The 25,392-nt window shown below is 37.1% G+C and overlaps 1 protein-coding gene, 1 long non-coding RNA gene and 3 pseudogenes across 3 annotated transcripts; 3 read left to right on the top strand and 2 right to left on the bottom strand.

Annotated features, from left to right (window-relative positions):
• Nucleotides 1-3,612: 3,612 nt before the first annotated feature.
• Nucleotides 3,613-6,650, top strand: LOC125469658 (annotated as a pseudogene).
• An 863-nt stretch (nucleotides 6,651-7,513) lies between these two features.
• On the bottom strand, nucleotides 7,514-10,386 carry LOC125469594 (tetraspanin-2-like). The gene is made up of 2 exons (XM_048567125.1): nucleotides 9,555-10,386; nucleotides 7,514-8,014 (listed from the first exon to the last, which is right to left on the bottom strand). Exons 1-2 carry the CDS (start codon nucleotides 10,050-10,052, stop codon nucleotides 7,703-7,705), a joined length of 810 nt encoding a protein of 269 aa, XP_048423082.1. The 5' UTR covers nucleotides 10,053-10,386; the 3' UTR covers nucleotides 7,514-7,702.
• A 2,446-nt stretch (nucleotides 10,387-12,832) lies between these two features.
• Nucleotides 12,833-14,646, top strand: LOC125469705 (annotated as a pseudogene).
• Nucleotides 14,647-15,481: 835 nt separating this feature from the next.
• On the top strand, nucleotides 15,482-21,470 carry LOC125468178 (annotated as a pseudogene).
• Nucleotides 21,471-23,002: 1,532 nt separating this feature from the next.
• LOC108867570 lies at nucleotides 23,003-25,392 on the bottom strand. Of its 2 annotated transcripts, none has more exons than XR_007251931.1 (3): nucleotides 25,172-25,392; nucleotides 24,110-24,241; nucleotides 23,003-23,344 (listed from the first exon to the last, which is right to left on the bottom strand). It is a non-coding gene; the product is annotated as an uncharacterized LOC108867570 (long non-coding RNA). The 2 variants fall into 2 exon arrangements; XR_007251932.1 differs by having other exon boundaries at nucleotides 24,110-24,286.

Genomic DNA, 25,392 nt, shown 5'->3' on the forward strand with positions numbered 1-25,392 from the left:
TCTGGATGTTATTTAAGACAAAATATTATTAACAAATTAATGCGACGTATTTACCAAAAAAGTTGTAACTTTTATCTTTTATTTACACTTTTAAACTAAGAATATTTTAAACTACTTACTCACAGAATAGAAGTATTTTTGCTCATTACCATAATTATAATGTATGTTCATTATAATTATAGTGAAATTCATGGGTGATGATGGTGGAGATGGAGTGGAAGGGAGATTAGGGAAAAGAATTCTCTCCGGATTTCTTTCACCAAGTTCTCCCCATCAAACAATCCGGAACCTTTGAAATTTGATCCAACGGTTAAATTTATTATAACTTTTAAAGTGAGCCTCTATTTATAACCGTTAAATCAAATTTCAAAAACCCAGATTAGTTGATAAGGAGGACTTGGTGGAAGGGAACTGGAGAGGAACACTTTTTGGGTATTAGGTTATCTAATGCGAGACATCAACATTACAAATTCACAATACAACTCAATGTGGTGCATCATATTACATATAAAAAATAAAAGTACCAAAATTAGATATATTTTTATAAAATTGTTAGTAGCATTTAAAGAAATCATTAAAAACTAAAAATACGTTCGTACGCAGGGGGAAGAGAGGGAATGGGCTTCTAGTTTTGTGCTAATCTCGGTGAATGTGAGATTCTATGTGCTAAAGTTTGGGATGTTTTTATTGAGTTGCAAGTATTGCGCGGAATAATAAAATTAAGAAGATTATGGTGAAATCGGTATGCACTTGCAGTGCAATTGGTTTTAATGCAAAAGTGGCTAATCACTCTCTCAGAAGTTTAATATTGAATTGTCGTGCTCTTAGGTACCGTTTGGTACGTGGGACGGGACGGAACAGAGTGGGACAAGGCGTTCCGTCCCACGTTTGGTGCGCCTAAAACGGGTGGAACGAGTTGTTCCACGGGACTAGTTTTGGGTAAATTTTCGTTCCACCTCACCCCCCTGGAACGACTCGTTCCACATCCATGGAACACAAAATTATAACCTCTTCGTCTCCTTCTTCTTCCTCCTTGTTTCCATCCGAGGGCATCTTTGCTCCCGTTTTGTTCCGTCCCGTCCCGTCCCGTCCCCGTCCCGTCCCGTCTGCATACCAAACGATACCTTATGGACCAAAACTAGTCTTGTGAAATTCAACATATTTACAGTAAAAATAATTTTGTTGCTAATGATTTGGCTCGTTTGAGTTTGTCATGCAGTTTGAGTCTAGTCTTTTTTTAGCAAGCTCCTCCTTCTTGTCGATTACTAATTGCAGATATAACTATAGTCTCATAATCTTGTGATTTTTTTTATGTAATCTTTTAGGTTTTTTTTCGAGCCCATGTGTCGTTGTCAACAAAACAAAAAAAATAAAAAATATGCACAAAAACAAGTCCAATTGAATATTTTGAAATGTCGATAATCGTACTTTTTATTTATATTTATAGAAGATTCCTTCAATATTCTTCATCTTTGAACCATTCCTCATGGAGTAATGTAGCAGTCCAAAATCACACGACACAAATAGGTTAGATGGAAAAATCAAACTCAAAGAAAATAACATTGTCCTTGGTTCTATTATATATAGGTGGGTCAAAACTCAAAAGTAATATATATTACAAACTATATATTTAGACGTACGTACCCATCAATGATAATATAATTACAGATAAATACTGCATGACTCAAGTCAGCTTCCTGCATGCTGCATGGGCAGAAGTGAAACGTAACCAAATGAGAGCATCGTAAGCCTTTCCTCTGTCGTATTTTAAACTTTTTATTGTCGTTAGGCAACGAAAATATATAGTATTGAATTCATGAGATAAGATAAGATATGGTATATGATTGAAACATATGCTCATATATGAGAAGGCTAGATTTCCATAGGACTTAGGAGATATAAAAGTGGGCAACCTCAAGTTAATAAGGCTCTTCGTGTTGCGAGGATTGGAAGGAATGTCTATTGTAGACGCGAGGATTGGGAGAAATGTCTATTGTAGGCAATCTTATTTTTACTTTACAAAGAAACTATTTCCACAATTCGAAATCATGACTTTTCAGTCATAAATGAATAATTTTTCTGTTGTGCCAAGATTCGACCTTATAAAATATAAAAGAGGAAAAGAAAACTAGCTAGCCATAGTCCACAATCTAATATCGAATGCAACATTATTATGTATATAATATTCTCTTGTACTTGTATTCTCAATTTATGTTGTTAGACTGTCAATATAATCAGATACATTCAAACAAAACTTCCATCATATTTACAATACTTTAGGATATGAGGTAATAATCAACCGATGAACGAGAAAAATTAAAAAGAATATATCTCAGTTATGGATTTATCTTTGGTAGTCCAACTTACCAAGTAGTTTGATTTTTTGAACAATCTTTACTGTTATCTTCACAGTTCATTTCCGGTACTACTCAAAAAGGGCATTCTCTTTTTAAAATGGAATCGTAGGTTTTTTTATTTTTCTTTGGTGCATGCGTTTTGCAAAAGCCAACTAGCTAGCTGGCTAGCTACTTAAATTGGACGATAATAATTTAGATGAGAACTATTCTCCCACATGCCCACATGCATGATTGCATGTATAATTGGATCATATGCCTTTCTTTAAATTGATTTAACATTGGATCTTTGAACTTTGTGTCTAAGTTGGTACTATTTTGTTGTCACTTATTTTGGAACTCTTCCTTGTCCCTAACCTTCCTCCTCCTTTCCTCCCCATATTTTGTCTTCTTCCAACCTCTTGTAGATATTTAAAGTTTTCTCATCTGAGAGCAACTTAAATCGAACAGCATATTTCACAAAAAAAAAAAAAATTAAACATGATACAAATTTTATTATTATAATGATTTTTCAATCCAATAATATAATATTAAGTATAATTTTAACTCTAAACTTACACATAATATCGCATTATTGAACTGAAATAGTTTGGTGATGAATCTTTTCCATAACATTGACCATACGTACAACTTGTTCATACACATAAAACTTTTCCCTTTTAATTTCTTCAACGAGGACAGATAGATACATATATTAAACCTTTTCAACCGTGACTATTTTGTTTTTAGTTTTATTTTTCCTAGTAAAGCAAATGACTAGGATATGTTCTTCATAGAGAGAACGAAACTTGGAAAATGGGAAAGCATGCAAAGAAAGCAGGAAGGTTTCATATAACCCAAATGTGGGTTGAGTCCATATATAAGATTCATCATCTATACATAGAATGTAACAATAATAAAGATACATAATTGTTTTGAAATACTAATATCGTGACATTCAAGTTCAACGAATGCATAATTTTCTAACTACATGGTAAGAAAATTGAACAAATTAGAACTTATAAGGGGGTGCTAAAAGTAATGGTAGTGACATATATATATTTGAGCTCCCAAATTCTCTAGAAACCAATTATTTTAGTACCTCTTACACATATTTGGTGTATACACTTTTGACTTTTTTTTCATCTAAAAAGGTATTAGCTAGTGGCTTTGCCACTGCCCCACGGTAGTCCTTCGGAAAACAAAAGCATACACTCTGACTTCTAGAAATATAAAAGCTAGCTAGTTATATGCAAAATAATTATTTCACTACTCTGATATGTTACAAAGAGAATCATTTCTATATTTGTATCAACAAACAAAGCTTATAAGTGACGTGGTCAAATGCATTGGTCTTAGACTCTATCGGCTGCCAGTTTTGGCTGGTATATGTCCTTGTTCTTTTTCTTATTTAATTCCTAGTGCTGCTGGCTCAGTTCCCATTTCTTCAAAGGTAAATAACAAGTGGAAAAGTGGAGGGGGCTCCCCACCGTCTAATCTTGGGCCTTAGAGTCTCGTTTTGGGCCAAATTGATGAACATGTCTGGTGCAGTTGGCGGGAAATCTTTCACTGCTTCTGCAAGGTTGAAGAGTGGCCCTTCTTTTGAAAAGGTATTGGATTTCTTTGTAAAGTTCGGATTTTTATTTGGTATTTTTAGCTGTTTTGTCATATGGTTTCTGGGTTTTCTTCAATTTTAAATTTTGTTATGTTGAATTCTAGTTTATGGATAATTGAGTGATTTTGTGTAGCTAGAAACCTGAAACAGTTAAGTGTTGGGATAGTGAAAACCACAGAATAATTTCTTGCAACGGGATGTCATAATTTTTCCGAGCCAATCACCCGCTGCTATGTGAGAAAGTTCAAACGAATAAAAGTGAGTAATTGGCCTAGAATAGCTTCGTTCTCTAGAGAAGTCCCCATTCCACAAAACAATAGCAATTTTATTGTTGCTGGGCCTCTTTCGTATATAACTATTCTTAATTCTTAAATTTAACTTATTGCTTGATGTTGTGAGTTTTTTAAAAGGAGTTTTAACGAAAAACCCACTGTATTGTTCACTTTAATGAAAAATCATATTTTTACGCTAAAAAGTCAATCCTAGTACTATTTACTTTACCCTTTATTTTGTTCTTATCATTAAAACTCAAAGTTTTCAAACCCTTTTCATTAGTTTTCTTTTTTCTTTTAAATGTATTTGTCTAATCTAATAATTAATATAGTGTGTCAAATTAAAGATATTGAAGAATGTGGAATGGCCGGAGCAATTTCCCTTCAAGCCTCAGGATTTCCAGCGCTTTGATGAGTAAGAAAACCTCCAAGTTGTGTTTTATGCCTTTAGGTGCTCTTGAACCTTCAGTTCAGCCTATATTTATGTTAAATTTATTGAGTTCTGAAAACTAGAAGTTAATTTTGATCAGGTCATCGGATTCGGTGTTTTATGAGGCTCCACGCTTTGTGACACATATTGATGATCACGCCAATGCGGCACTGACCAAGTACTACTCAAAGGTGTCTCCTCCTAGCAACACTGCGGGAGTAAGCTTGCTGGACGTGTAGCAGTTGAGTGTGTCTCTTTAAGTTCTAGTGTAAAGCTTTGCACAGTTTCTAAATTTAAAGAATCTTAATCCTGTTTTCTGTATCTAGGTCAGTCACTTTCCACCGGGATACAAGCAAGAGCGAATAATCGGAATGGGCATGAATGAAGAAGAGCTCAAGCACAACCCGGTACTTCTTTCTCAATTCTTTAATGTAGAAATATGTTGACGCTGCACGGATGATCACTTGCTCGTTTTAGATTCTAAACATGTTGACATAAACTGTTTCTCTTGCAATTTCGATTGTATCAGTCCTTGATTGGTTATCTTTCTTACGTTTTTGTTTTGGCTCAATGACTATCCCCTAATTGATCTAACTTTGTAGGTCTTGACAAAATGTTCTGTGCAAGACTTGAACGTGAGCCCCAAACTTCTGTTTGAAGACAATTCCTTTCATATCATTACTAACGTGGTATGTGTATCTCTTTCCGTCTCTTACTACGTTATCATCTTCTGATATAATCTCGGTGATTGGCAAAATACTTTTGGGTTATCTTTAACGGCATATCCATATGAATTCGTCGATCCGCACTAGGGGTTTAATTGGCAAACTATAGTCTGTGTTCACCCCATCTCAGTAAATGACTCGAGGCAACCATTCTTTTCAGTTCCCGATCACTTGATGTGAAGATTTAATGTTTTATCTGCTCTCAGAGTTGAAGAAATTTCTAACTGCAGGTTAGTGTCGATTATTTAACAAAGCCTCTTGACGTTTTCAAGGAAATGTGCCGGATTCTTAAGCCTGGTGGAGTTGCTATTATGATCTCGTCCGCTTTAGTTTTTCTAGTTGTTTTAATCTTTCAGGTCTCCCCTCAACGAATTCTAACATAGCGAAAATGTCTACAAACAGCTTTTCCAACCGTTGTTCCTGGACTAAACCAATCTCGATATGGACATCAACCAGTGATGCTGATCATGCTTTGGTTGCGGGGGCATATTTCCACTACGCTGGAGGATTTGAACCGCCTCAGGGAGTTCGTCTATTATTTTGCTCCAGTAACATAAGTAGCACCTGCTCTCTCCTAATTTTCTTTCGGATACTATGTCTACTTATGACCTATAAAGCACAGATCATTAGCTCAGCTTCACCTATGACATTTCAACTCTCTGATAATCCTGTTTCCTTCTTTTTGCACATTCGATTTTGCTTGAACAATATGATGTCTTCGTTGGAAGCGGCCTCAGCATCGAGCATGTTAACAGTAGGGCAAAGTTCTACATGGTTTACCCAAGGACCAAGTCATGTAGGGTAATGCAAGGCGTCGAGACTTAACAGTAGTTTTCTAAACTGTATGCTACTTTCTGCAGGCTGTGGATGTATCTCCGAACCCTGGACGCTCGGATCCCATGTACTTTATATACTCTAGAAAGTTATCTGCAGTATAGAGATATCGGATTCGAGAAATAATTTCTTCTTCCTCCAATCGATGGCCTGATTTCAAGCAGAATTTATGTCAATGGCGCAAAACCGAGCGCGTGGCATTTTAGGACTCATACAACCGACCTCACTTAGTGTGATAAGGCTTTGTTGTCATTGTTGTTGTAGTTGTCATAGCCAGTGCGTCATCCTGGCAAGTTTGCTCTTATATTCTTCACTCCAATGTGCATGCAGACCAACTGAAGTGATTACATTTTTTTGAAATGTATTCTCTTTACGAGGTCTCCGGTCTTTGTTAAAAGACATACGTTTCGAGAAATCTCATTTTTATTCAATTTTGTTCAACTTTGGTCCCGTCTATTGACATGGTTGATTATTTAAGGTCTATAGACGTTCTTTAGAGCTTCCATTTTAGGTGTAGTTACTCCGTCCAAAGTTTTATACTTCAAACGTGAATTTTTTAGATGGTAAAGCATTGTTCCGTCCAAAGTTTGATACTTCAAACGTGAATTTACTCGCCTTGTTCCTTGCAAAGTTGGTCTCCCTAGTCGGCAAAGTCGGTGCATTTTTTAGATGGTAAAGCATTTAAATAGAGTGCGCGCGTGAGGGTAGTTGCAAAAGCTGCCAAATTGGCAAACATATTCAAAAGAAATAGATCTGTGTCCAAGAAGCTGCAAGAACCACTGAAACAGAAGCATCCTATACCATTAAAAGAAAAACAAGAAAGAAAAAAAAGCTGATAATTGAGAATCTATTCTCATATTTTCGGATGTCGCTTCAATGTTGTCGGTGTTTTAGCGATTAGATTTAATATTTACATTTGTTGAGATCTTTAATTTTCAATTTTAACTATTCATTTTTCGTGTCATTCAATGCTTCGTAGTAAAGAGTGATTCTAACAACAAAGCTCCTCGCTTTGCGAGAATTGGAGGGGACCGTTTATTGCAAGTAATCTTATTATTGTTTTGCAAAGAAGTTGTTTTCACGACTCGAACCTATGATCGTTCAGTCATAAATGAGCAACTCTTTTGTTACATCCAGGATCATCCTCGTAATTCAATGCTACGTAGTATTGAAAAAAAAAAAATCTCATTTTCTCATATTTGAGGTTTTCTCCCTCATCAACTATCGTATATGTGATTTGAACTTCGAACTTCCTCTAATAGAATGGAACTACGTGCGCTAAACCAAATAATCGTGTGCAAGTATTTGAAAACTCAGTTTCCTACTAGAATTTCACTGCCTGTCAATCATCTATCCATCCATAAAGTCCAGATAGAAAAAGAACATACGAATATGTACACCGACTACACTAGTCACAAACAAAGACTCATCGAAAGTCATCAAAAGATAAGAAATTGAAAACAAACAGAAGGTTTGTTGTGTTTGGAAACTGGTTAAGCCCGACCCTGCTTGTTCTGGCTGAAGAGTTCCTCCGTTTGGGCGTTCTTGAATGCGCTACAGGCGACGAGATAGACGCAGATGAGGATCACCACAGCCACAATGAGGATGACATTGACCCTCCTCCATTCGTTCCTCAGGTTTCCCAAAATTCCAGCCCTGCAGGAATTGCAGTTGTAGCACAAGAGGTTTTGGTCATTGTTCCATATCAAGCAGTCCAGGTCAGCTACTGGGTTCACTGGGTTTATCCACAGTGTTGGATTCACATAGTTGTATCCACACATTGTTGGAGGTTTACAACATCCTGACTGTAAAACCAACAACAAAAAATTAGCATAGTCCCGCAGCAATATTTAATGTTAGCGAGAAACACTTGAAAATCAAACTACATAATGTATCCACATATTGTTGGAGGTTTACGATATCCTGACTGTATATCCAACCACCAGCCTCCAATCAATTGATAATATCAGTGAGAAACACTAAAGAAACCAAACTACAGTAAAAAATACCCTTGTCATCGGGAGTGCAATGCCAGTTGGGTTCAAGGGTCAGTTTAAAACGGGGTCGAAGTGTTTTACTATAAAATAGTGTTCCGAGGGGCGTATTTGTGAAGAACCTTAGAAACAAAAACAACACCAAATTTTGGTCAACATGCGAGTCTAATACGCTGGCAACCACAAGATGTTCCTTTTAATCTTCTCCAATGATTCCTTCAATAGAAAGTTACAAAATGTGTCTCTGATTATGCTATTTTGTTTACTTTAATTAAGTCTACCATCTAAGATTTCTTATAATAATTCACAGAAAGAAGATATCATGGTGAGTGGATCCCAGCTAATTCATGGACCATGTTGAAAGGTTGATATGGGGCAATGTAGTGTGGGCTAAAGTTATAGACACAATTGATGGGTCCTACTTTTGAAAATATTTTTACTCACTACCTTGATGTTCATCACTTTATTTATTATTGTTAGATAAGTTTAATTTTGAGATTTGTGTTTCGAGATATGTATAATAGATAAACACAAATCTCAAAATTTAAACTCATTTAATGATAAGAATTAAGGCAGCAAGCATTACGACTACTTGAAGATGGAGAAAAAAAATGCACTCATATAAATTTCAGGAAATCTCTGGCTTTTAAACTTCTAGTGATCTTGTTCTGTCATGTTCCAGTAGCCTTAGATTGTGACATTTTGGAAAGTATAGGATTAAGGAACTAAAGAACAGTTTGGATGCATCTTTAGATAATGTCATTGTTTTATGCTAAAACAGAAACCAATTAGTGGCATTTGGGCTTGTTTGAGACAGTTTTCATAAGAAGCACTTTTACTCATAAACACTTATGATACAAGTATTTTTATTATAACTAGCAAATCTTTTACTAAAACTAAATTTTTCTTGAAAATCTCTAGTAGGTGCTTCCTAAAACACATGACAAATTCTCTATAATGCACTTCTACGACCCTAAAAAGCGTTTTTAAGTTTTTTAGTTCAACATAGTCATAAATGCTTTTGATTGCTAGAAAATACATTTAGGATAGTACTAAAGAGTCCAAATTTCTAAACCAAATGATGTAGATGTTGATAATTAAATTATTACTTAAATGTTGATTAACGTGTTTGTTCTTTTTATTTGTGACACATCATTTAATTTTCAAATTTGATTTCTCTAACAGTATCCGCACTTTTAACTCCTAAACAGGTATAACTGGTTCTTTACTTGTCATTAAAGACTTGTATTTCAAGCTGTTCAACCAAAAGATTAAGTAAAAAATGCCATCTTTCTAAAAAAATGAACCAAAAAAGGAGAATCATTTTAGAAATTGAGAGAGAGAAACTAGCCTGAAGGGGAGAGATGTGAGCAAAGACGAACTGATCAGCCGACATGTACTGCTGTGTAAGCTTAGGGCAAGTATTAGACTCAGCCAAACAAGTCCTTATTTTCTGCCAAGTCGAAGAGTCAGTAACATAGTCCCTCAGCCACTTGGAAAACCCTTCAAGCCGGTACTCCCTGTAAGCGCTGCCGGGCACGGCGTAGCTGCCGTCCGGCCTCGTGACGGTGAAGGCGAAGATGAGCAGGACAAGGAGCAGGATTATGAGGGCGGCCATGCAGAAAAGGTAGAGAGCCAAAAGACCCTGTTTGTTGAAATAGGCGCCAATGAAGCCGGCGAGGCAGACAAGAAGCATGAGGGCGCCGAGGATGAATACAGGCCACCGGAACGAGCGGATGCACTCGTTGTCCGGCTTGGAGGCCAGCCAGATGCCGGAAGACATTATTGGGATGGCGCAGAGGAGGGCTATGAAGTTAAGAGTTGCGGTTATCCTGTTGCTCACTCCCATGGTGCGGGACAGGACTACTTTGGAGGAGGAAGAGAGAGGGTGACCGCGGGGGAGGGGATTGGATTGGATTGGATTGTGGGATGGGATAGTAGGTGGGGAAGGGTTTTGTGTTGGTTTCTTTACTTCTTGTTCTGTTTTTGGTGTGAACTGTCTTGGTTCGGATTGGGTTTTATATGCTTTGGGATTTGGAGGGCTTGTGCTGGGGCACTTATTTTTCTGTGTGCAATGGGAGGAGTATTTGTAAGTAGGGTTGTGATCTTGGTTAAGGTTTACACCCCAAATAAAGGACTTTTATTTCTGGCTTAGAGAAAGAGGAATTACAAAACAAAATCACTACCACAACTCTGACTCAAAAAGAGGATACCAAAGTGATCGACTGAGAGAGACATATAAAATAAAGACGCTAAGATAACAACATTTGAAATGAAATATGCGTCACTATATGAAAAAAAAAAAAAAAATGTGTTGCAATGCATGATACATTTGAGGCACTGTTGGTCACTGTTCATGTAAATAATATACACACTCTTAACACATAATCTTCGTACATCAATGAAATGACCGATGTTACCTCAACCTATAATAGGTCGTCTCAACCATTTTTCTTTTAAGAATAGTGCCAAATTGAGTGGCAAGCCAAAATGAAGTACGTTGTGGAAATTCACAACTAAATATAAGTGTTTAGAATTATTGCAACATAGTTGGTTAGAAAAATGAATACCTCTTTGTTGAAGTTGATCATCCGTTGGGAGCTTATTAAAAAAAAAAAAAAATCCTCCAAACTAGAATATAATGGCAAAGTAGAGTAAAACGACATCAAATAATGGAATCCAATCTTTTAATAAGAAATCGACGGCGAACAATTCAATAGCCATCAGAAAAACAAAAAAAAACCTTCAGATGCAAGCTTCCCAAACTAATATGTCATTTTCCTCATCCTTTCGAAGAGACATCTTTAAAATCTCTTTGGCTAACTCTGGAGAAGTAGAAGAAAAAAAATAAAATAAAAGGAACAACTCATTTTCCTATTCGAGTAATGTTTGAGATCTTAAAGTGAGATAGAGGAGCAAGCGCAATAGCACCAATGACATCCACAATACGCGAATTCAACCACTTATCAATATAAAGAGAAGTACTAGAACCATTTCTAATCACCCCTGAAGTAAGATATAAATAATGGATTTAATACTAGGCCATATAGAAGATAAAGTAGAAACGACTATGTAACTGAAATTGCTCTTGAAAATAAACGCTCCATGGAGAACCAAAAGTAAAAACAACCCATCCAAACCTTAGGATGACATTAGTATTTAGAAAACAAAGATCAAGTAATGGGTCATCTCAATCTCTAATGTTAATTGTGTCGTCATCCAAACCTCAGACCGATCGTTTATTAGTTTTTAAATTTCCGCTTCAAGTAATTAAGAAACAAAAAGAGAAACATTATTCTCAGAATAAACTCGCTTTAGGTAATTATTCATGAAAATAACTTGAAGTTTACTTGATAATGAAATATTAATAAATTTGATTAAATGAGTTGGACGACTTATCATGGAATTTAATACATCTTTCCCCTTGATACGTATCCATCTAAGAATTTCTAAAGTGTCCAACTTTACTACATGCCGTTGAAATTACTAGAAAAAGGTGAAACCGCGATTCTCGGCTATCCGCAAAGCAAAAGCGCATTTAGCGCGATTTCTAACACGCCCCAACCGCACTCAAGTCAAGACGACAGAACTCCCGAGCACGAGAGGATTGTCGCCGGATTTTTTTTATAATGATTATAAGAATCTTTTAATTATATATGTTCATTATATATTGTGCGATCAATTTTCATTAAGTAATGTTTTTATTCAATTTTAAATAAAAATTACAATGATTTCTGAATGTACAATGTACATTGAAGGAATGTGATTTGAAGTTTTCTAGAAGTCTCACAGAGAAGAATCGGCGAGGATCCCCATTTCACGGTAAATACAACATGCTTGCCACGTGACCTAGGCTCAAGCCTTCACGTTGCATATATTTGATTGGTACTTGGAAATATCACATCCCAACTCACATTTACCAAGGCTATTTTGGAGAAAAATTTTCAACATATTCAACACAAGAGATGCTACACTACATGTCAGTGAAAAAAAGTTTTATTTTCAAGTGTTCCTTCATAAGTCCTCCTAAGATCACTTGACACAAAGCGAATATATATGGCGTTCTTGCTAATAATATAATTTTATGCAAGAAATTAAACAAGTTATTTTAAGATTAATATGGAATGTTACAATGTTTGTGTATCAATGTCATGTTAGTCATTTTAATTCATGCAGTTGTGATCAGAATTTTCATGGTACAAAAAATAAATCAATAGAGATTATTTAGTTATTTATATTATGATTAAGTAATTAGTAGTTTCAAATAATTGTTCATTTGTTTAGTATAGAAATATGAGTGAACGGTCTGAAATTTAATTATTTATTATAAAAATGATGTAGAATATGACATTATGCTGTGTAAATTCGTTAATCACAAATAATTGGACAAGAAAGTGCAAATTTCAAGCACTAAGGAGAGAAACTCAATACTAGAACAACTCTCACATGAATCGAATTGACGTGAATTTATGTGGAAATTATATAAAAAAATCTTATGTTTTTATAAGAATTGTTACACATGACGTGTCTACGTGTTGGTAACCAAATTATTCTAGCCTTAAATTATTGTTCTAATTAGACCGTGTTGGCAACAAGTACAAACTAAATCCTCATGCACGAATCATTTGTTTGGTAAAACGACCATTTGAGTTTCCCGCGTCTTATTAACCTTTCAATACCCCCTTGATTCCTAAAACCCCCAAAACCTAACAGAGAGTTGCAGAGCCGGAGCGGGAGAAATGGAGCAATGGGTCCCACTCTTCGACATCTTCTTGACCTCCCCGACTCCCGAATCCGAAGCTTCTGCGTGGCTAAACCAATCTTTCAGCGCCTCATCGTCATCGGCGACCCCAATCACCACCGGCTCCTTCCTCTCGTTGCTGATGAAACCTCTGGACTCGATAGTCGCCGACGATTCTCTTCCCTCGTCTTCGGCTTGGCCTCCAAGCACAAACAGGTGAAGGGTCGAAACCCATTTTTTATTTTTCGATAATTTTTATGTGGTTTGGCGACTGATTCTGAGGTTTGGTGAACAGGGTGATGTTTATACAGACTCTGCCGAACATGGTTCAGTCGCGGATTCTTTCGTTTCTGGGTTTGGAGCGTCAGAGGTTTTGCAGTCGGGACCTGGCGAGGCTGGCGAGGACTGTGTTGGATGGAAGTCAGCAACTTGATTTTTGGGTTCAGAGGGCTGCACGCAATCTGCTCGATGGAATGTCCGATTCAAGTTATGAGTGGATTAGTGGCTTGAGTTTGGAATTCGAGGAGGATGAATTTGAATCCTTGCCGGGTTGTCTTAAGGATTCCGGGGCTTTTGGTGAGTTGGTTCTACCTTGGCTTCCTGTATCGCCTGAGGAATTGAATTCGAGGACAGTAACTTGTAATTCTGAAAACAGTGATGAGTCGTCGAGTCAAGTTGAAGAGGATGAAGATGTGGATATGAATGATGTTTTGGAGGAAATGAATATTGATGATCCAATTAGTGTTCATCTTGAGCCTGAAATTCAAAAGATGGCAGTTAGTTTGAAAGCACAGGTTGCGGATTTTCAATCAACTTCTAAAACTGTAGGCTTAGCGAATGAAATTCGCAAACTTTGCTTAGACAAGAGAGGAGATTCTTTGACGATTTTGGGTCTGATTGAACCATGGTTAGCTGATGACGAGACTGCTTCAATTCTACTTTCTCATCTAACAAGCGGAAGTGAAGAAGAGCTTGCTTGGGCAAGCCAGGTTCTGTGCTCGGTCATCCTTCCCAAATTGTTGGTACTCGAGGAACCAGCTTCTCGAGTGCTAGTGACTGCAACAGTGGAGTACTGCAAACTCCATCAAAGGGCCTGTGAATATGCACTCTTATTTCCACTGATTCTTCGACAGGATGGCATCAATAATCCCATATGATGTGATCGCGAGGATCATCAAGGAAAGTTTGCACCTGGCTCATGCTTCTTCTTTCTGTCAAAAGCTCCTGTGCGGAGAAAAAGATGAGAGGAGAGTCATCTGTCTCCCTTGCCACCGATATCTGATAACCGATAAAATGGTATGGACAGAATCATTGTTTACCCTGCTCCAAAGCATTTTGAATCATAATGTTCATTTAACGCAGAGTTCAGTTGATCATATTGTTTACCAGGCTCAGCAATTGGCCGAAATATTTTCGAATTCTCTGAAATTTGGGAACTTTTTGTTATGCTTAGTCAACAAATGTTCTCCGTTCTTGAAGCCTCACAAGCTTACATTGACTGAAGTAGTCGAGCAAAATAAAACCTTTTTAGCCAGATCAATATTAGGAAAATTGGCTGGATTGTAGCTTTTGTTAATTGTAAATCTTTGTCTCTGCTTTTTGCTGTAACTCTGTCAGTCTAGGCGAATGTACATTTTCAACATCCTTCATATCTTATTTCAAACCTGTTTTTGATTAATTAGCTAAGAGTGAGCCTTTTTAATTATTGACCTTCATTCACTGAAGTTATCTAAGCTGCTCGTTTAATATTTTTAAATAATGGGGTCATATTATCAACCAAAAAAACTTTATTTGGCCATCTCGTCGAGCATCTGGTAGGCACCTGTCAATTCTTGCCAACATATGTCTACAACTATTATTATTTATATAGGCTTGTCGAGGATTGATGCAGGATGCTGTGAAGTAATGTTGAACACTGGCAAGGCCTGTCAACTAAGGTATTTCATTGAGCACATGGTGCGCACAATAGAGTTCCACACAAGAATCGAGAAAAGGAAGACATATATGATAGAAGAAAATAAAAGTAGGAGAAAGAGGAGGTTGTAATTTAGTTTGCCTCAACTATTTATAGAGGCCAAATACAATACACATATAAATATACGTGGGGTTTTTGAAGATGTTAGGGTAAGGGCTACCAACAACCCCACGTTGACTCTGCCAACACATTATAAAAAGCTAGTTAAGCTTAGAGCAATTTAAAATTTCTAGTAGTAAATTGAAATAAATCTTCGGCGAGACTACAGTGATGAAAAATAACATTACTTAAGTACCTTGGTGCAAATTCGATCTCTTTCTCTTTTAACATTTAAAAATTTACCTTAGTAAACTATCGTTGATAAAAAAAAAGGCACTGATAAAGCTTTCCGATTCATTTATTAAGAAAATGAGTAATCATCTATACAAGGATGAATAATTTGAATCAATTGTCAATTAATTGACTAATCATCCTCCTCATTTGTCCTTCTTGACATTTGCTTACAATCTAATTTTGTACTTCGCAAAATATAAGAAAGTTTCCCGCTGCCGCGGACGGTGCCAAATTGCTCCTCATGCGCCGCCGCCGCTCCCAATTCCCACCCCACAGCCGCAGCCTTCCGATGGGCGCGGAAAGAAACGTTTAACGACCCATTGGCAGATGTATATGTAGATTGCTTTTCCACGTGCGTTGGAGGTGCAATCACGCGTGTACATCGGCGCGTAGGATTTAGTTATCTTCTCCTCTCTCAACACACATTCGACACCTGAGAGAGATTTCCACACTGCATACCTTTGCTACGGAGGACAGTTTCGTACTTTTAGCATCACCTCCTCCATCTCCAAAAACTCAACTGAAACTTTTTCCCTCTCACAGCAAACCGAATGCGACGGTCGCATTTGCCAACTTGCGCCGGCCGCCGGGGTCACTCTACTCGCACTCAGGACCGCGGACTCTCCAATGAGGCTACGATCGCCTACGGTTCTCGCGCTGTTTTTTCTTTTTCTCTGTCTTTTCGCAACTGTTCAAACCGAGTCCGCCGAGTCGACTCAGTCGAACTCTGTTGCCCTGGCCGAAGGAAGGACCAATGCCGGGTCGAAGAACTGGTCTCGCGGTGGGGAAGAGGATAGCTTCGCCGACATGATTGATCGAGCTCTGGAGCGGGAGTTCTCCGAGAACGAGGAGACCCAAGGTTCTTTCAGTTCCCGAGCTTTTCATTTCCTCGTTTTGGTGATTTTTTTTAAACGGCTTTCAAGTTTCAGTTCCTCGTTTTTGCATGCATTGTTCATACTGTCTGTTTGGTAGTATGAAAAATGTAAAATTTAATTTAATTCGGATGGAAAATTTGGAGCAATTAATGGCAGTTGATATTAATTTGGTGTAAATTGTTGCGCAGAGGAGGATGCCAGCGGCTTCAATAGTAGCGTTGCCGAACAGCAGGTAGGCACTCGCTCACAGTCACATGCTCTGACATTTTCGGTTTCAAAGTTGTGTGGTGTTTAGATGATCGAGCTCGCGGGTAGAACTTGCCTCTACAAACCGGCATTGCTAAAAAAACCGGCTTGTAATTCGATGCAATTGATCAGTACTGTACACCCAGAAGCTGATTTATGAACGTTTGAAACCGGCATTGCTAAAACCGGCTTATGATGATCGCTTTAAAGTAATACCTTTGACAAGCTTTAGAGTGAGCTAACAAAAAAGGAAGATGCTTTAGATTGATCGACGAAAGAAATGTGTACGCTGGATGCTATGTTTATAGTCTTATCACTCCAAAATTTCCCATATTGAAATATTGTAATATTGTCTTGCATAATCCTTGGCCCGAGATTGAGAGCTGTAACTATTTGTCTATTAGGCTGTTCTGGAAACTGTTGCAAGAGTCAAGTCCAAGAAAATGACAGCAAGGAGGAGAAGTATTACTTCTATCTTGTGATTGGAGATCAAATATGTAAACTTCAGTTTGTGGAAGTTGTAATTGGATATAGGAATACTTGAAGTGAGTTCGCTGACATCTTTGTGAGCCTTATTTTAGGTCATTTCAGTTTCATGATGTTTTCCATAATGAGAATGGAGAAGAAGATATGCCTACATTAATAGATCAAAAGGTATGCCTTTATCCGTCATTGGAAAATTTTGTTGAGTTCACGTTGCATTTATCTATTGTAACTTAGAGAGGTAACAGATATAGTTTTTAGAATGGATAAAAGTAAATTATTGTAATGTTCTTAACAATTGGTGATGATGCTCGCATACTGCTGCATTGGAAAATATATACACTGTCTTGCGGTCGAAGTTGATACTTTTTGGTATGCTCAAATTTCTTTTATTAGGACAATATCTTTACTATATCCAATCGCAAGTCAAAATATCCTGTGCTGCAATTGAACTTGAGATTAGCTAACGTTTTTATTATTATTACCCTTTCATTTACGAGTGACTGAAAATTTTGGCTGATATATCCTCTTCATATGTTCAAATTGGTTTTGGACCTGGTAGTTGTCCTTGTTTCTGCAACTTGTGGTGGAATTGCCTTTGCCTGTGCTGGACAAGCAGTCTGTCCTCTATCGTAGCTCTTTGCATTCTTTTATAATAAGTTTCTATTTGAAGACTTGTTTTGCTTTAAGATCCTCGTATTCTCGAAAAAGTGACCACTCACTATCTTATGCACTGGTTATTACTGGATATTTGCTAGCAGGATCTGTCATTGGACCTGGAGGCTTGAGTTTTGTCTGTGAAATGGTGCAAGTATGTTGTCATATGATATTTAAAGTATCTTCTATGCAATACTTCTATTTCTTTATTAAAATACATGCATGTAGGTTGAGACAGTGGCTCAGTTTGGGGTGATCTTTCTTCTTTTTGCGTTGGGTTTGGAGTTCTTAGCTGTTAAGGTAGGCATGTAAATTGAATGTTGCAGTATCCCTCCGGATTTTGTTGGTCTATTAATTTGGGCCATGATACTACTCTCTTCTTTTCAAGTTTGCAGCTTCGGGTTGTTCGAATAGTGGCTGTTCTGGCAGGTCTACTGCAAATTTTCCTATTTATGTGCTTGTGTGGAATAACAGCCGCGGTATGTTTACATTTTACTCAAATTTTTTTTCTACATATTTAATGTGAAAAAGGTATCTAGACTTTGTTCATCCAACGACGGCATATTATGAATGTTCCTACTATCTTTCTTTCCACATAAATCTGTGTCTTCAATGGATTTCTAATGGGACAGCTGCATGCTATTTCCAGTTATGCGGTGGGAGGCCTTCAGAAGGGGTATTTATTGGTGCATTTCTTTCTGTCTTCGACAGCAGTGGTGACTCTCTTTTCCCTGATATCTCTATATTATCTCATCCCCTCCTTACGTTTTTATTTGGGGAAAATATATGGATTCATGACCATTTTAATTTTGTAATTCTTGCAAATGTGTTGTGGTTGTCTTCAGCTTATGTTATTCTGAAATTAGTACTTCACAATTGTATACACAGTATGCATAGAATTTATTTGTTCTCATTCAATAGGAAGCATTATATGTACTTTTTATGGAATAGTTGATAGTCTAAGGGGTGATACTGGAAAACAAGCTTGCCTACCTCTCCTTTAGTCCAATCTCATTTGTTTTTCTGTATCCTTGAATCTTGATCTTCCTGTACCAACCTCTTAGTTTTTGTATTATTTCATCTTTTTTTTGGTCTGCAGGTTTTGAAATTCTTGATGGAAAGAAATAGTATCAGTGCTCTTCATGGTCAAGTCGTGGTCGGCACTCTTATACTGCAGGTAATATGTGATATAATTTCTCACTTTGCAGAATCTATCACTGCTAGGTTTTGCTACTTAGCAATTAGTACTTAAACAGTAAGTGAAATTCAGGCTTATGATTTCACCTTATGTGACCTACTAGGACGTGCTGTTGGTTTGCTATTTGCTCTGCTTCCAGTTCTGGGTGGGGCTTCTGGTATTCTTCAAGGAGTAATATCCATGACTAAATCGTAAGCAACTGTTATGCAAAGTCATCCTGTCATATAAGTGCATGCAAATGTTTAGTTTATGGCTTTCACCTAAAGGATACGCAACTAGACACATGTTATCAGCACCAAAGAAGGGGGAAAAGGAGAGCAGATGCAACCAGTCTTCAAAGGCTGGTTGCTGGCCTGTTATAGCATTTTATTTACTTATCAAATAAAATAGTCATACGTGATTGTTAAACTAAGTAATACAAGTGGTTGGCTTGGTTGTGAGCAAGGAATTTATACACACTTCTGTAGTTCCCATTACTCAGCTGTGGGAAGTTAGAAACAGCATAGTTAATCTCTTGGGCACAGGAAAATGTGAACTGGATTTTACTTTCGAGTTTCTATTACTGCCTCGTCTCTCTTTTTACATACCAGTTCATTATCACAGGCTGGTGATTTTGCTTACGTTTTTGGCCACCTTGTCCATATTAGCACGTACGTGTTTACCATGGTTCCTGAAGCTTATGATAAGCCTATCTTCTCAGGTATTGATATATCTTCATTTGAATGCACTCTGGTGCTTTAATTTTAGAGATTGTTTTTGCTGAACAATTTCTGTTTGTCTCATTTCCTATCTTCTGCATCTTCCGTTTTATAGGATAGACTCATTCAAGTAAATATACATAAGTAAGAGAAACAGACTATCATCAACAAAGGAAGAGGGAACGTAAGCGGATTGGGGTTACCATCTTTGTTAATTGATACCTAACCCCCTAAATGTCTTCCCCGGGGGTCTGCAGTACATGCGTTCATGCTTACACAAGTCTATCTAATGACTGCCTTGAAGGATGGATATATTATGCATTTTTCTTTGTCATTTCAGTGGAGTGATAAGCTGGGTTTAAGCCTTGAACTGGGTTCCTTTGCGGCTGGAGTGATGATATCAACAACTGGTCTTGGTCAGCATACGTTGGAGCAAGTAAATTATTTTTTATTCGTTATGCACGGATAGCTGATACAGGCTTTACAAATTGTTCTTCTTGCATGCTTCATGATTGATGATTCTAGGAAATGTCCTACATAAGATTTCTACTATCATAGTAAACAATTTAACCGTGCTTGAGTTCTAAAACAATAGGATGTGAGATCCATTGAACATGTTTTGGTACATAGTATTGAATTTTTATCGTCAGTTTGTCATAATATTTCAATTCAATATTCTAATTTTACATTTCTGCTCTTATTTGCTGTCCCTGTCTTTCAGGTTGAACCCATTCGCAATTTCTTTGCTGCTCTTTTTCTCGCCAGCATTGGGATGTTAATACATGTTCATTTCCTTTGGAATCATGTTGATATTTTATTTGCAGCCGTTATATTGGTAATCATTGTAAAAACTGTAGTTGTTGGTAGCGTGGTCAAGGGATTTTGATACAATAACAAGACTTCCCTTCTTGTAAGATTTCAACACTGTTAACACAGCTTTATATTTATTTCGTGCATTTTATTGACGGCGGGGCCTTAGGTTATCCCATATGCGTAGGTTGGGATGTCTCTTACGCAAATCGGAGAATTTGCTTTTGTTCTTCTAAGCCGTGCCTCTAATCTTCATCTAGTTGAGGTGAGTGCTTCACCTATAAATTGCATTCCTAAGAAATTTTATAAAAGTTAACTTCCTTACAGACACCACCTAACCTCGGGATTTAACTTAAGCTTAGTGTAAAGGTGAAATTGGAACTGAAGGTTTATCACTATTGCAGGGTAAATTATATATATTGCTTCTAGGCACAACAGCTCTTAGTCTGGTATGTGAGACATCTCAAATGTTAATTGCGTCTCAGTTTGAGATGCATGTCCTGTTCAAATGAATATTTATTTTTGTAATCTAATGGTGCAGGTCACTACGCCATTGCTTTTCAAGATAATTCCTGCTGTTGTCCATCTTGAGGTGTTGCTGCGGTGGTTCTCCCTTGATAGCTTGAGCGAGGTAATCATCTGCACTTGAATGTTTACTTGATAAATTTCACCATGCAAATATCTGTCCACTTTACATTTCTTCCGCATAAAGCAAGTGTAAATTGAATATGATTTTCTCCTCCCAGAATGGATTTAAAGGAGATGGTTTTCGCTCTGACAGCACTAAGCGTCTTGCTATGATGCTCCAGGGATCTCATGATTTATAATATTAAACGAACAACGAACCAGAAAATGCACTTTACAGCCTTCACCTGATGGGGTTGTTAGTATTGAGGGGTGCAAAGGAGGTCGCTCGACTGACTGAAAAGTTTCTAAACTGTAAAGCTCCTCAAGTGAAACTTTCCATGCATCATATGACATCGCAAGAGTGAATCGTAATGCCACTTGAGACCGGGAAAATGAGAGCACTCCCGATGGCCAGCGCAAGAAAATTCTATTCTTTGTGAAATAGTGTTCATTTTGTAATTTAAATCGATCCCTCCCCCCTTCTCCGTTGAGGTTGATAATTTTTGGTTTTGTTTTGCCATTTTTCTTGTATATTTTTTCTTCCCTAGTTTAGAATCAGTGATGTACCCAAACTCAAATGTATAATTTGTTCTTATAATGATACCACAGTTTTCTTTTTCTTAATTTTGGGTTCTTGGGATTGTGTTTTCTTTCGCTAATTTGATTGGAAAATGTGTAAAAACTATGTCATTTGTATTTTCCTCAACACGGCTGGAGACATATTCTCGTTTTAGGTAGACAAATTCTATTGAGGCATAAAAGAGTACACAACGGCTGGAGAAAGATTATCTTGTCATCCATTCACCACATGACAACTGTCAGTTAAAAGAGTTGGAGAGAGATTATCTTGTCATCAATCCATCGTATGACAAGTGTTTGTTGAATAAAAAACGTCGCTAGACTTGTCTTAGTTGCAAGACAAAAATCTCTCCAACCTTTGAAACCTGAAAGTGAAGGCTTAAAATGTGAAATACATTCGTAAAGTTATGACTAGTTTTGTTTCTTTTGTTATGGGATCCATCTCTTCACTTCTTTTTTTCTTGCTTAATTACTCCTACTCATTTGATTTGAAGCCAAAACTGTTAGTCATATACCATGCAGAGATCTTAAGACTTGAAGCGTCCGTCCTTTAAGCTGAAAAGATGGTCGTTTCTGAAAATCTCACTTATTCAACTTTGATCTCATTTAGTGAGTGACCCTTTAACACAGTGATGAAAAGATGTTGAGCTATTGCATGACGGTGTGAGTTCAAATCCCGTCGGTAGCTAATCTAACAAAATCTATTGTTTGACCCAAAAAAAACTTTGATCTCATTAATTGACTGTTAATTATTTAATGTACAGTACCACCGTTTTTAGAAGTCCATTAGTTCGAAATGTGAAACTTAAAACATAAAAAATAAGCGGTTAACCAATCCGGTACTGGAATCCTAAAGTTTTAAGTTGTAAAGCAATCAATCTTGTAAATAAATTGGAGCAAAAGCTGGAGAAAACTAGAGTTTCGCAACACATCCGACCTTCACGTCGTATTATGAAAATAGGCAGAAACACAGAGAAAGATAAAGTGAAACCTGGCTGACAATTGTTAGGAACCTCTCTTCAACTTCACTCAATGTACAGTAAAGTATCTTTTATTATTGATAAACAACCATTAAAACAAATCCTTATTCTACCAACCACTTATTTATACTAACTAATATGTAACAAACCCAACAGCTTAACCCATATATCACTAAAAAAGACTTTGCGTGACGTAGGACCTTCGTCGCGCAAAGTCAAAAAACGTCGCGCAAACATTAGCCCAACGAATCTTCGTCGCGCCAAGGCAGTGAAAGCAGGGTTTGCGGGACGAAGGAGTGACCTGCGTCGCGCAAAATCACTTTGCGCGACGTAGGTCTTGCGTCGTGCAAAGTGCTTTTGCGCGACGTAAGTTATGCGTCGCGCGAAGTGGTTTTGCGCGACGCAATTTCTACGTCGCACAAAGTGATTTCGCGTGACGCAGGTCACTCCTTCGTCGCACAAACCCCTTTTCTTTTTTTTTTTACAAAGAATTTGTTTATTTAATTTTTAATAAATATTGTAATTAAATTCTAAACAATAATTAATAAACCAAGAAAAAGTATTTAATTATAAAATATATGAAAATGTACATACAAGATGTCCGAACAAAAAAGAAAAAACTACAAGTTTTCTAGGTTTAATACATCATACTACTGGGTATCGGCTGGGCGAAGTGGCTGGGAAGTCGAAGATGGAGCAAGATCAGGTGCTGGCATCGAGATTTGGAGGCTGGACATTGCTAAGGCCTGAACAATCATATTCATCCTCTCGTCCTGGGCCCTAATGTGCTCGTTCTGGGCCTCAAGCTGACCTTTTAGGGTTGTCACTTCCTCCTTCAGGGAATTGACCTCTCCTGTGGATGATCTGGAAGAGGAGGCACCCGTCTCACGAACCCCCGCCTTCCCCATACATCGAACAACCTTGCCATGACGAAAAGAGCTTCGAACCAAGGCAGCACGATTGATTAAAAAGAGTCAAATTGTAATTGTAACACATATGTAATATGCACTATTTTAAATGCATTTTCTCGAACTAATAAGGAGACACATGCAGAGATAAGAAAGGAAATGTTCAGTTATTACGTAAATATATAGAGCTATATATATATATATATATATCGAGCATTGCCAACAAACAGCAGTACAGTAATGGAGTCCGAGAAAATGGTTTTTGTAAGCAATAAGGCCACTCCAACAGCAATTGTAAATATTGGTTAAATATCACATCTCCCAGACTCCCTTGGTCTTATCCAAAATCATATCACAGCTGCATCCATGATACTCACAAGTATAATTGTGCACATTCTTAACTAAGTTTACAACTCAAACACTCATTAATTATGTAGCAGTTAACTAAATGATATTTACTCATATAGCTTCAGCCTAAATTAGAAATATATAGAGCTAGTTGATTGCAATTAAAAGAGTGTAGAAGAAAAAAAATTGTGCCAAAAGCTTATTTGTTTTGTTCTGTTCGTATCTTTGTTAGTGCCAAAAGCTTATTTGTTTTGCAATTAAAATGAGAATTTGATAATGTTAGAGAAAATTTAAACATTCATATAGCAAATTCAACAGACCCCAAATCATATCCAAATCAAGAAAGCAAAATGATAACCAGATTTCTCTAAACAATCGCAACTTGTTCTTTCCAACAGACAAATTGGGTGCAGAGGCAAAATTTTCAAAGCATAGCATAGAAAAGTACCTCCTTTAGAATTAAAGAAATTTGAAAGGCAGCAGAAGTTTAGTTCAATTGTTGCCAGCTTTGGAAAAGTTAAATACAGAAAGCGCTTTCTGCAGAAGTTCGAATCCAGTCCATTGTTCAACCATGTTGCAACTGGAAAACATAGATAGGAATCCCATAGCAGATTGACATGGACGCCTATGAAGCAATGTAAGTAAATATCAAGAATTCGATGCAAAATCACGAAAAACTAGTAAGCAAACCATTATAACATTGAAACTAAGCAAACAATTACTGCGTTGGGTTGGCACAGTTCAACAGCTACACATTTGGGTATAGATTAAAGAAAATTATAAATGCAAAATCGAAATTGAACACTATATTTGGGTGAAAAATCACCTGGGTTCTAAAATATAGTTGAATTTCAGACCAAATTGACAGAAAATATATCCAGATATCAACTTAACCAACAAAACCGGGAACTAAGATGCCCAAAGTTCAAGGTTTTCAAGCGGATTATGATATCAATTTTCAATTTCTACTAATAAATTAAACAAAGAAACATTCTTTACTATAACATCAACAGTTAAGTAGGAATTAAATGGATGAATCAAGTATCAGAATATTACATGTATTAAAGCTCAAAGTGCATGAACTTCCAATATGGATCAAAGGATTCAAATCCCATATGTGGAAAACTAGGACTGAACAAAACCCATGTAGTGAAATTTTGTAATAGGGAGGACAGACTAAGGATTCATGCTTTTAAGGTTCTTCGAGAAAACCCACCACAGAGATCATTAAATAGCTAAAACCCAGTTCTGGAAATATGAAATGGAATATTTATGGTATATATGAGAAGATGGGGTTTCCTGAATAGGGTTTTAGGGGATTGGGATTAGAAAAGTGGGAATCTCTACTGTGCTAAATATGGATTGCGGTTCCAGTGAGAAGTAGAGGACTTGTATTATACATCTGTATGTATGAATTTAAAATAAAAGATTAGAGAATACAGATACAGAAACAGAGAAGAGAGAAGAGATATGGAGGAGTGTAGAGTTGGTGATGGGCTGGAGGTCGTACCTGCAAGTCAAACTCATTTCTTTCGAGTTGGTGCTGGGATTCCTACCCTCACAAATGCTCACAAATCCTAAATCCTATCAAATCAGAACCTCAAACCCTATCAACTGAACAAAATCAACAGACCCACATAACATCAAACCTTCACAAATCCAAACCCTATCGAATCAGAACCAACCTCCAAAATCAGAAACCCTTACCTTGATTTTAGGGTTCACGGGAAA

This window comes from the organism of the source record quoted next, unplaced genomic scaffold (assembly GCF_019419815.1).
Source record: "Pyrus x bretschneideri cultivar Hongxiangsu unplaced genomic scaffold, Pyrus_bretschneideri_v1 Contig44, whole genome shotgun sequence".
NCBI classification, from domain to species: domain Eukaryota; kingdom Viridiplantae; phylum Streptophyta; class Magnoliopsida; order Rosales; family Rosaceae; genus Pyrus; species Pyrus x bretschneideri.

Coding starts and splice junctions, on each gene's coding strand:
- LOC125469594 (XM_048567125.1), bottom strand. CDS start 10,052: ATGGGAGTGAGCAACAGGATAACCGCAACTCTTAACTTCATAGCCCTC. Junction 8,015..9,554: donor CTCACATCTCTCCCCTTCAG/GCTAGTTTCTCT, acceptor TTGGTTTTACAG/TCAGGATGTTGTAAACCTCC.